General features: G+C 36.4%; 1 protein-coding gene across 3 annotated transcripts in view; it reads right to left on the reverse strand.

The window, feature by feature from the left end:
- The window catches only part of WDR19 (WD repeat domain 19), a 39,788-nt gene that overhangs the window by 14,831 nt on the left and 12,308 nt on the right, over positions 1-12,649 (reverse strand). For all 3 annotated transcript variants that reach the window (XR_013182136.1, XM_054632694.2, XM_077177605.1), the window contains 13 exons: positions 12,387-12,509; positions 10,978-11,127; positions 10,310-10,457; positions 9,484-9,688; positions 8,753-8,912; positions 8,038-8,148; positions 6,319-6,428; positions 5,114-5,171; positions 4,744-4,890; positions 4,555-4,637; positions 3,248-3,331; positions 2,069-2,215; positions 1,524-1,648 (listed from right to left, as the gene is read on the reverse strand). Coding sequence is in view for 2 of the 3 variants with exons in the window: in XM_054632694.2 (XP_054488669.2) it covers positions 1,524-1,648; positions 2,069-2,215; positions 3,248-3,331; positions 4,555-4,637; positions 4,744-4,890; positions 5,114-5,171; positions 6,319-6,428; positions 8,038-8,148; positions 8,753-8,912; positions 9,484-9,688; positions 10,310-10,457; positions 10,978-11,127; positions 12,387-12,509 (1,651 nt within the window). In the remaining variant the exon portion in view is untranslated. The remainder of the gene's footprint in view (positions 1-1,523; positions 1,649-2,068; positions 2,216-3,247; positions 3,332-4,554; positions 4,638-4,743; positions 4,891-5,113; positions 5,172-6,318; positions 6,429-8,037; positions 8,149-8,752; positions 8,913-9,483; positions 9,689-10,309; positions 10,458-10,977; positions 11,128-12,386; positions 12,510-12,649) is intronic.

Consider the following 12,649-nt stretch of genomic DNA (forward strand, 5'->3'; position numbering starts at 1 on the left):
CTGAATGAACATATTCCTATTCTACTTTGTTTTTCTACTGACAATCAAAGAAAACCAAAGCCAGATAGACTCAAATTATGTCTTACACATTTTTTTACTATTTAATCAGACTAAATGTCAGACTAATAATTGTTTCCACAGGTCTTACACCATAATGAGATTTCTGTTTTTCACAGAATCATAGAATAATATAATAATTTGGGTTTGATGGGATCTTAAATATCATCTAGTTCCAAGCTCCCTGCCATGGGCAGGGACACCTTTTGCTAGACCATCTTGCTCAGAGTTCCATCCAGCCTGGGCTTGGAACCCTCACAGGGATGGGACATCCAAAACTTCTCTGGGCAACCTTTTCCAGTGCCTCACCCTTCTCACAGTAAATAAAGTTTTCCTAATATCTAATCTAAATCTACTCTCCTTTAGTTAAACCATCCCCCCTCATCCTGTCACTACATTCTCTTCTAAAAAAGCATAATGAAATGGTACTGCTATAATCTGATAATGAATTTTTCCATCATGTCCTGGCAAAAATAAAGCAGGGCAAGTGATGATGAGATTATCACCTGAATCACTTTCACAGTTTCAGAATATGGAAGCACACTTGTACAAAGCAAGGCTATCAGGGACAATGCAACCATGTGGTGGCAGGGACTACTACTTAAGTCTTCTAACCAAGACTCCATTCTGCTGTACACATGTAAAACAAGGACAGACCCTACTCCAAAGATAGTTTTCAACTCCTTTTTTACACACTTAGATTACAGCTTGAGACATTCTATTTTGCATAGAAGTAAAAAGGCATAAGGAACTGTAGAACAATTGTGGCCACCTTGACAATCATCTGTAACCATACATCTCCAGGCTAACTCTTGCCAAGCTTTTGTTTCTTCACAATAACAAATCAATGTCTAAACAAAGAGATTAATTGAAAATATGAGAATTTGGGAGGTAACATATGTAGAGCTGGTAGGAAACTCTTCAAAGGTGCCTCACACAAACTATAAAATTTGGTGCAAATTGACAAGGTGGACTCTGACTGGCTTGATGGCCTAAGATAAAAGTCAGCTTCTCAGTAAGGTCTCCTTTCCACTTCTCACTGAGACATAAGAAAGCCACAAAGGGTCTTAAAGAGTAGAAAAGGGAAAAAAGTGACATGTAAGAAAAGAGCTGGAACCAAGAGAAAAGGAAACAAAAATCAAGAACTGTACCACTGAAATGCTCCATTTTGTATCAAGGCCAAAGAAAGGGATTTGTCAATGGGCACAAAAAAATAGTCTAAATGTCTTATCTCTATGGATAAACAAAAAAACCTGTAGGACAGGCAAGATTTGAAACAAGGAGATAGCAAAGCTGAAAGCAAAGTCTGGCTTATAGGCCTGAAGCAGACACGTTACCAAAACTGGGCACGATGACTGGAAATGGGAAACAAAACTAAACACCCATTGTCTTATGATTTCAAATTGATTAAAATTAAAAGAACAGCAAAACACAATGCAAGTAAACTATGAGCCTGGAATACTCACTGATGATATCAGCATAAATCTCCATCTTGTTGTGCTGTTGAGCTAATGTGAAAGCTTCATTATTACACTTGGACATAACCAGGAACTGGATGGCAGAACCATAGTCACCAAGCCGCAGAAAGAATCTAATCCGAATGACAAATTAACACCTTAGTACTAATTAGCTTAATGAACACACCAAATGTTTTAGGAATATAGTACATAACATACATACAAATATGACACACTTCTAATCCATTTTGTATCTTGATTGTTTTAACTACGTTCCTAAAATTAACTTAGTATAAATAATACAGAATGGCAATTTTTTATTATTGTCTTAACTTATTACTTCAGGTTAATATAATTTTACTCAGAAAATCAACAAGAACAAAAAAAAAAATCTGTACGTATTTAGTTGTCCAAATCTTAGAGAACTCAAATCAATTAACTGAATTACACAGTCTCTAGCCAAGTACATATAACCAGAGTCTAATATGCTAGCAAGCCTCATAAATTCCCAATAGATATATATTTCTTTTTAACGTGCATAAGATGATTGTTACCTGGCCACCATCTTTGCTCCTTCAAGAGATTGTGTTTCTCTCACAATATCAACAGCCTTTTCAGGATTATTTAGGTGATCTAAATATAGTCGAATTACACTATCCCATTGCTTTGCATGTTCATAAGCTATCACAGCTTCCGTGTACCTGCAAAATAATGGCTCCACATCAGTTGTTTTAACTTTGTAAATAACTCTTCATAATACCGTGTGAAGGAAACAAAGTATTTTATATCTGTGAGATTATTTTGTGGCAACTTCCTTTCAGTTGTAATCAGGTTGCTCTGCATTTACTATGTTGTTTTTGGTTTCTATTTCATTTTCTCTTAGGAGAATGAAAAGCAGAGTACCACAATACTATTTTTGACCTACTCTACCAGCATTTCTTTTGCTATATATTAAAAACAGTTCATCTCTTCCACATGAAATCCCTGGAGAGCAAGAGAACAATAAAAACCAAACGTGATAGCTAGGTGTACAATTTAAAAATAAGACCTCTTTTCTGTTCTGTAGACAAGATCAAGAAATTTCTCATTCTTTCACTATGCAATTGACAGAAACAGAATTTTCTAGCCCCATCATTGCAAACATTGAAGTATGGTGCTATTTCATATTTTCAAGTATCATTATTCTGAAGCAGTTTACTTACCTTAAGGATTGAAGGAACTACATTCTGTGATTAAATATAACCTACCTCGGGCTTTCACTTCAGCTAGTAACTTTGCATTATTATTATGCAAGTGCAGCCATTAAGATGTACCAATAATCTGAGTCTATAATGAAAAAATTTCTTTCATGATAATTCTCCTTTTGAATGACCTCTAAAATCACAGCTAAGGAGCTGCTAGAAACAAACTGAATTTGAATACTCTGCTAAATGGAATGATGTTCAGTACTTCAAAACCTTTGATGATTTTTGTTAGAAAGATATTAACATTTAGACTGGAAAACAATTAATTAGAAACACATCTTTGACAGCAGATGAATGTCCTTAGATTATGTTTCAAATCTTCAATACACAAAGCGTAAACTTTAGTTTACATATTTTGGAATCCATTTTTACAAGACTATTTTATGCAAGTTTCAGTATGCATTTTAATTTATTTTACAAAAACACTCATGTATAATAATAACAACAGCAATAACAGGTTTTATATTAAAGAAGAGCATTCAAAAGTACCTGCCATCTGCTTCCTTGGCCTTTGCATATTGTAGGTGAATCTTTGGAGATGAAACCTGAGGAAGAAGTTCACCAACCTTTGCCCTAGAAAGATAATAGTTATTTAATAAATACAGCTGCTTCCAAGTTTTCTCTGGTAAAACTGGCATATTTATATCAACATTGAAAAGGAGTCTCATAGAAACTGAACATAATGGATAAGCTTTGAAGTAATTTTAATATTTTCAAAAGTTGCACTTTGTAAGAGCATGAAATTACAGATTGCTTTATGAGCACACAGGTTTGAAGACAGTCTGTTCTCTTTTTTTAAGTCTCAGGTGTATAAGCATAAAAAGTGCCAGATCAACAATTTTTACATCAGGTGTTATTGGATTAACCAACAGAAGAAGCACAGCATTAAAATGGTAACCTGAAAGATCTATAAAAACCAGCAAACTAAGCAGTTGGCCTTTCAGGACAAAGGACACGAGAGACTCAGCAGAGGCTGACCTTAAATCTCACCTCTCTGACTAAAAGATGGGCACTCTTCAAACTGAACCTCCCTCTGCAAGAGTAAACAAAGCTTGTACCTCCCACTTCCCAAATCAAGATGATCATTAGATGCAAGCCACTCCCCTTCACCAAGCACTCTCCTGGCTCATTTTGATACTACTGATAATTCTTTGGTAGAATAAAAAATTTATTTTTCAAATAAATGCACAAAATATTCCAACCTAATCATTAGAGCACTCAATGAAAGAGGTCTTACTGAACTGTCTGATTGGTTCCTAATGTGAGGAGTCCATAAAATGCAATTAGACCAGAACTGAGTCCTTAAATATCTCAGGAAATTGGACTTTTCCAATGGAGACTTCACAATAATCAAATTAACTTAAAAAAAGAAAATTGTGATACTGGCTACTCTTGAATAATTTCCGACTGTCCAAATACTCAGTCTCAGCTATGAATGTTATAAAACTAGAAATCTAATTAATTAAACAGTAACTACACAAATATAATTCCTATATTCAATATGAATTAAATTCAGTGTGGATGTGTGCATGTGCACACACCCACAAAGGACTTTAAACTGCAGGAAACTTTAAACATAAGACACAAAAAAAGGAAAAAAATTATTTCCCATTTACAGTAAGACTATATTAAAACAACATAAATTTCTGAGAGAATCTTTAAGCCTGAAGTTGGAACAATAAAATCAATGAAACATAGTTAATGAGGCATTTTTTCTATTCAGAGAACCATTATTATCCAAAGAGTACCCCAGAAAATCCTCTGAAATATAACATTGCCCTGAAACCTGTACTTACCAGTTTTTACACCGGATGTATACTGATGCTGCCTTGTCATAATATTGTCCCTTTTCATACAGCTGAGCAGCTTCTGAAAATTGCTACAATATTGGAAACCATTAAATATAATTTCTAAATTAAGACCATAATTAAATTACTAACCTCGTGAAATCACATATTCAGCCTTATATTAACTCTCTTGAGTACCTTCATATTCTCCAGAATAGCTCCACAGTCTCTTTTTAGTACCCTGCTGGGATGTTTGATGGCCTGGTTCACCCCTCGCCGGACATCCCCCATTCGAATGGACATCTGAGCCACTCCAGCAAGGCAAACTTCATCGTGTTCCTGGTACTGGCAATCAAATGGAAAGCAGTAACTATAGATTACGGACTAGAACCACCAGGTCACAAGAGTGACAGTAATCAAGCACTGAAACAAATGAACAAAGTATTACAGACTTAATAACATTTAATTTAGAGCTGAATTTAAAATGTGGAATTCAAATGAGTCTGAAACATGACAACTTAATGTATATTGTGACAGTACAAGGCTATCATTACTGAAAAGGAATTACCTTGTTGTTTCCAGTGATTCCCTTCTCATAATGTGCCAGAGCATTAACATAATCACCCCTAAAAGAAAACTGGAAGTTATACAGACAAATATTTTTAATAGGAAGAGATGTTTGCCTTCCTACCACTTTATGCATGCATTATGCATGTATCTGTCTTGATGTAGACATAACGATTGCATAGAAGGTTGTGAGGTATGTAAGAAGTGGACAGTTACACAGAATCTCATGGCATTTCCTATGGACTTAATCAAGCTCTTAGTCAAAGAGGCAATTCCATCCCTCAATTCTGTTGGACAGGGACCAATAAACCTCCTCTGAAAGGCGGAAAATAGAAATCCCTAGAAATATCTCTAGAAATAATCTATCTGCAAAATACACCTCAGTGGTCTCAGCTCTATTCCAGATTTTTCTGGAAGACAAATGAAGCTAATCTTGGAATTATTTAGAATTTTTGCAACACAAAATCAAAGGGAATTTTTTTTCCTGGAGTATATTCAGAATTCAAGTTCCAGATGGTTGCATTGCTTCAACTGCGTCCATTTCTTCCCTTCTGTGACCAGCAAGTGTCCTCTCTCTCTGAATGCCAGGTGTACTGCCAAGGGAAGGGAGTTGTCTACGAACTATTAATAGGTAAGTTTTTCCTCTTGACTTAGATATGAAACAGACAAGGTTTCATCTGGGAAGAATTAACTATTAAATAGACTTTAAAATCATGTCAAATGATTAACACTTTCTGTCTTTCAGGTATTGGCAGCCTTGAAATTTGACATACCTCTACCTAAATGATTTAAGAAAGTAAAGGCTTATGGATATTTAAAGAAAGACAGGCAAAAGGCATGGCTTTCATCCAATGTAGAAATGTTAAATGATTTCAACTTTCTCTATTTTCCAAGCACATGCCTGCACCGAAGTATTTATTTAGTAGATGATGCATATAGTATATAGTGGACCTACCAGTGGCAAAGAATTTATATATATATACACCAGAATTAGTCAAAAGGAACTATGATTTACTAACATGTCTCTAGCATGAAAGATTCCTTGCAAAACTCCTCTTCCTCATACTACAGCTGCAAGACCTCACTGAATCCTCTCGCAGCAATGCAGTCATCTCAGAATAGCTCAGAAATGTCTCAGTTCTGTATTCTTCTATTGAGCTTGAGTATTGGTTTACTATTCTTATAGTACGACCTTACAGAACTTACATGAATTCAAGCTGCACTGCATATTCCTTTGATATGAAAGGGATTTGGTCCAGGGCCAGGCGCTTAGCCAGCTGCAGTGCTTTGTCCCAGTGCTGCAAGTCTTTTCGCATCTATTAACAAAGAACAGTAACATTTTCTGAAGCAAGTATCAAATTTGGACTTCTATTCTGAACTTTAAATTATTCTAAATACAAATATTGAGCTAATATTCTAGAAAGATTCAGACAATTTGAGAGATGTTCATCCTGAAGGAAGGTCTGTTAGGTTGACCCTGGAAATGACAGGCCTGTCAGTCTCACTTCAGTGCCTGGTAAAATTATGGAGAAGATTATTCTGGGAGTTATTGAAAAACACTTCAAGGACAATGCAGTCATCAGTCACAGCCAGCACAACTTCACGAGAGCGATGTCCTGCCTGACAAACTTAATTTCCTTTTATTATAAGGTAACCCACCTAGCTGATCAAGGACAGTCAATTGATGTAATCTTTTTGGCTTTCAGTAAAGCTTTGAATGCAGTCTCATAAGAGTATGTAAGATGTCCAGCCCACAGCTGTATAAACACATCAGGGGATGGGTGAGCAACTGGGTCATGGGTCAGACACAAAGGGTTATAGTGAATGGGGAGATATCAGACTGGGGACCTGTCACTAGTGGGGTTCCACAGGGCTCCATCCTTGGCCCTGTGCTCTTCAACATCTTCATAAATGACTTGGACATAGGACCCCAAGGTCAAATAAATAAATTTGATGATGACACTAAAGTGGAAAGAGCTCGTGACTCCCTCAAAGGCAGGGAGACTCTGCAGAGAAACCTTGCCAAATGAGAGGACTGGGTACTCACCAACTGTATGAAATTTAACAATGGGTAGTGTTGGACTCTGCACCTGGCACATAGAAGCCCTGGATGTACAGACAGACTGGCCCCCCTGGAAAGGGACCTGATGGTCCTGGCCCATGACAAGTTGAACATGAGGCAGCAGTGCCCTGGCAGCCAGGAGGGACAACCCTGTCCTGGGGGGCATCAGGCACAGCATGGCCAGCCAGGCAAGGGAGGGGATTGTCCTGCTCTGCTCTGCACTGGTGCAGCCTCATCTTGAATACTGTGTCCAGTTTTGGGCACAGTATAAGAAGGCTCTAAAGCTATTAGAGAGTGTCCAAAGGTGGCCAACAAAGATGGTGAAGGGCCTTGAAAGGAAGCCATATGAGAAGTGGTTGAGGTCATTTGGTCTGCTCAGCCTGGAGGAGACTGAGGGGAAACCCTGTCACAGTTACAATTCCCTTGTGAGGGGAAGAGGAGGGGCAGACACTGATCTTTTTTCTGCGGTGCCCAGATACAGGATCCAAGGGAACAGCCTGAAGCTGTGTCAGGGCAGTTTTACACTGGATATCATTCAGGAAAAGGTTCTTCACCCAGAGGGTGTTTGGGCACTGGAACAGGCTCCCCAGGACAGTGGTCTCACTACCAAGCCTGACAGAGTTGCAGAAGCATTTGGACAATGCTCTCAGGCACACGGTGTGACCCTTAGGGTTGTCCTGTGCAGGGCCAGGAGTTGGACTCAATGAATCTTGTGGTTCCCTTCTAATTCAGGATAGTCTATGATTCTAGTCGCACAGTGGCAAGATCAAAACCATAAAAGGACAAAATTATCAGAAAACAAAATATTCCAGCATTAACCTGGAAAAAAACCAGCAGAAAATATACACATCTTAAATGAATACCTCAAGAGCAGCAATAGGACAGGAGGATGCCAGATACAAATCCTGAGCCAGATTAAAATCACCAGTAAACATTGCAAGATGTCCTGCTAAAAGGTTGTGGTCTTCTATTCCCTGTAGAAAGACATAATAGGTGCAGAAGTAGTCCAAAAGAAAATAAATACTGTATAAATAACATAATCTAGTAAGAAAAATAAAGCAAAATAGTAAAACTAAATATCCTTATATTTTACACATTTTACGATGATGTGTATTCGATTCTACAAACCAGAAAAAGCCCTCGTGCGCCACTACAGCTAACACTGTCTAAAATCAGCAATTTGCAGAAGCATAATTTTAAGGTACTATTTCACTTTTAGATGTATAGATGCAATCTGGTTTTATTTTGGATTTTTTTTAATAGCAGTCTTCCACATTTTCTCAAAAATAACAAAAGGAAATAAGAGCCTCCCAGTGCCTGAAACATGAATATATTGCTGTTCTCAAGCAAATGCAGAAGGAAATACTGTGCATTACAGTAGAGACTGCAACACTTCAAGAGAAAACCAAGCAAACAGTCTGTAGTTTGGACACCTTATCCTTTATATCCCTTGAAAGCAACTCAACTTCTGTTTGAACAAAAACAACCTTTCCCCCCCCCAAAAAAACCCCAAGAATTCAGCAATTCTTAAAGAGGAATTAAATTACTATATTTCCTAGGTAAGACTTTATATTTTACCTTTACTTGCTCTAGTGACATCACCATCCCAGCATTACCAGATGTTCGATAAACACGGATTGCAAAATCCACCTCCATATGATGTAAGCAAGCTTTGGCCAGCTCGTTCCAACAAGACTGCTCATTCAGAAGCCTGCAAATCTCCCATGCTTCAGAAAACCTACAGAAGGTAAAACACATTTACAACTATTTTAATTTTAGGTATTACTCATACTCAAAACTCCCTCTCAACATTTTTTTCCCTCTGTTAGAGAAAACAAAAACATTTACTTCTAAGCCATGGAGAGAGAAATGCATCAGGAATAATGGAAAAATACAAATGTGTACCTTACCATTCTATTTCTCCTGTTTCTATCACACTTTTTCAGTAAACCATCTGCGTTCCCTACTCTGGCATTCTTTCCATTATATTGATTTTGCACTGCTTCATTACAGTGGGAGGAGAGTACAACAGAAGCATCCTCAGCCAGTTTCAGAGGAGCCATTGTCACAAAATCCCAAATAAGTCTTGAAAAAATTTACTTCAGGTTTTTACTTGACAGTGAAAAAAACCCACCCTAAACCATCACTGGGTCATTTACGTTGCTTGGTCTGGAGATCTATGTAAAATTACAAATCAATCTGATTTATCAAAATTCAGCAGGACACTTTAAAATCATCAGGATATGATATATTAAACTATCAGCACAGAAGAAAACAATTTCTACAATATAATTAAAATACAGATATACCTTTTCAACATTAGAGTCTGAGTAAGCATTTGTCTCAGCATATCAGGTCCAAAGTCTTTCAAATTGCCAAGGAAACTGTGAGTACTTAAATAGATACTGTTTGTTTTCCCACTCGGAGTCTGACAAGTTAATTCTCCATTATACAACAACAAAGGTTTATGGGAATAGGGGACTTCCGTGCCACCTGCCAAAATAATCTTTGATCCTAGATTCAATGATCAGGAAGAAAAAAAAAGATGTCTTGTAAAAATCCTTACATGGTGAAAAGTATAGCAAGCAGCTGAAAACATGTATATTTGCAGGACATTAATTCAGGGTCTGTAATTCTGGCAGTCAGCAGCAACTACACAAGCACACATCTTTCAGTAAATATACAGAATGTAAAGCTTCTAAACCAGTAAGGTCCTTTTCCAAGTGTTGGTAGGTAAATTTCAATGTTTCTCTCTTACAAATATAGAAATGGCTACGTTTACAACTTTAACACTTTCAATGAATACCGGTTTTGTGACCCTGATGCAAGTTTTGTGACCCTGATCCTGAGATTTTTCTCTTGAATGCTTCAACATACAATTGAAGCACAATGTGTAACTTTTAGATGAAATATTATAATAGCAAGAATCTTATGGAATTGAGACCAAAATGCATTGAAATGCCTTACAGAGAAACCTGCAAAGTAACTTGTTTTCTATACATAAGCTGCACTTCAAATCTTCTGTAGTACTATTTATTTCTATATTTAAGACAAATGAAGATTCAGAACATGTTTTACTTTATTAACTAAAATAGTATAATCTTTAAGAACAAGCTTTTTAAAGAGCTTTGGTACCTTGAATGGTATCCTTGTGAAAAACGTAAGTGTATACTTTATCATCATCAAAAGCAACAAAAACACCTTTATCCATTGGCCAGTTTTCCCACAGGATTCCTTTAATGGTTGGTGAGAAGTCTGGAATCTCATATACTGTATCATTTACCTACATATAATGCAAAAGTAAAATTACTACCAAGTGACTAAGGTGAGAAACAAAATATTCATCCCAGCTGTGATTAAAAATTTTAAAAATAACATAAGTAGTGCAGAAATACGAAAATTATTTTAAGAAAAAGTTTCCTTATAAGCAGTGATTCTGAATAACACAAGAATTTAAATCTGAAGTGGAGAAAATACACATTATATAAATGATATTTACTGTTTTTTTAAAAAAAGGTATGGAGAGGGGGAGTGAAACTGGGTAGGTTATCTGTATTTAAATACACAAACACATACATTTTTGAAAATGATCAGGAACTTAGTATAATGAAACTGTCCTGATCTAGTATGACAGATTTTATTTCCTTACATTACCATTAAATTATCTTCAGGTTTCCTTGCCAATTTCTTCTCTCACCATACCTGCTGGAGTGCCAAAATCTTCTTCATTTTCCAACAAAAACACTATATAGTTGAAGAGCCTGCTTGTACATATATTGTATTGGTATCCCACACTAACTTACTGGACAATAGACAAAGCCATCGCTTTTGTCATCTATGAAAGCCATTCTGGTTCCATTGGGATCTGGAAAAACCTTTCTCACACTGACAGGATGGCGATATTCATTCACAAATTGCCAGTCTTCAATGAAGAAATAACGAATAACTCCAGTCTAATGAGAAATAACAGAAAATGTTAATAATTACATCAGTAAGTGGCAAGCAGGTAATTAATTTGGCTGTAGTGTCTTACATCTTAAAGTACTGAATATTCAAAGAAAGTACTTCCAAGTGGGGTTTTTTTGCTTCATTCTCATACCCTGTTTTGAGTAAGACAGGAAAAGCTTTTGGGGGACAAAGAAAGGATTCAGGAGCTTTGAGGGGTTTTCTGTTGGTTTTGATATTTATCTCCCTCAGCTTTGTGGAGACATCTGTGCAGTTCTTGAAACAAATGAAATGTCTGTCTCGTTGCTGAGAGAAGCCTAGCTTTCAGAAAAAGCTGTAAAATTTGCTTCCATGGAAGAACCACACATTCTTAGGAAGAGAAGCACCCAAGTCAGGGAATAAAAGCAATCAAACTGATTTGTGATTAAAGATATATTCTAAAAAATGTGGCTTTTGACATCAATGGTAGAATTTGCACACATCAAATTGCTCGGTTGCAAATTCAGTACTTCAAATTTACCAGTACCAGTTTAGGTACTGAGGAGGTGGGAAAGACCTCATCTGCTACAAAATCACTCAAGTTATTAAATCAGTTATTAAACCAGGTCAATACATCAATTGATATCAAAAAGAGCATGATACTACAATGCCAAACGTGTCCTGTATTCCCAGTGCCAGAAAATATTAAAAGGACAAAAAACTACCCTCATAAATAAAAAACTCCAGAAAAATCAATAAGCATGTCCACATCCTTTTTCAGTGCCCTCCTTAGATCCTATCCTTGTTGAAACATTTAAAAAAAGTCTTTTGACAAAGGCTTCAGTAGCAAATGAAGGCTTTCATTTATGCTAAGACATTTGTATACATCAGTACCTTTTTGTCCACATTTTTCACATCACCACCTAAATCAACAAATTTGCAAGGGAAGTGCTATGTTTTTACTTACATCTGGAAACCATTTTGATTGCTAACCCTCTCACTAACGCAATAGAATTAAGTTCTGCTATTAAAAGCAATGTTTTGCAACAAACACTAGTAAAAGCAAAACTCAACCTTCCTGCCAATGCATGTCATATAAATGCAACAGTAAAGGAAGCTGGATGCAATTTTGACTCTATTTGCTCAAAGTTCTTGTATAGAAAATAATCCACTCTAAAAGTTCACAGATGCACTTTCTGTTTTGCTAAAAGCATAAGCAGTAATAAAAAAAAAATCAAACATAAATATACTCCATCTAAAAAGATCTTTTGAAGTAAGTAATACTCACATCTGTACCATATATGAGGAAGTCACTAGTTAGAGCATGGCACAAAATTCGGTATTTATCATCATCTGCTGGGAAAAGTCGAGTTTCTCGTTCTTCCTGAGCACCCAAACCCTCACTTTCTATCTAAATATAAAGAACAGAATGAACTGAAAATCTCCACTGTTAACAATAGGGTATTATAGTGTTGCTTTTATCAAACTGTAAGAAAATGAGATGAAAAAAAACTTGCACGTTAAGAACCTAGCATCTGCTTCTGTCACATT

This window comes from Agelaius phoeniceus, chromosome 4 (assembly GCF_051311805.1).
Source record: "Agelaius phoeniceus isolate bAgePho1 chromosome 4, bAgePho1.hap1, whole genome shotgun sequence".
Taxonomy (NCBI): domain Eukaryota; kingdom Metazoa; phylum Chordata; class Aves; order Passeriformes; family Icteridae; genus Agelaius; species Agelaius phoeniceus.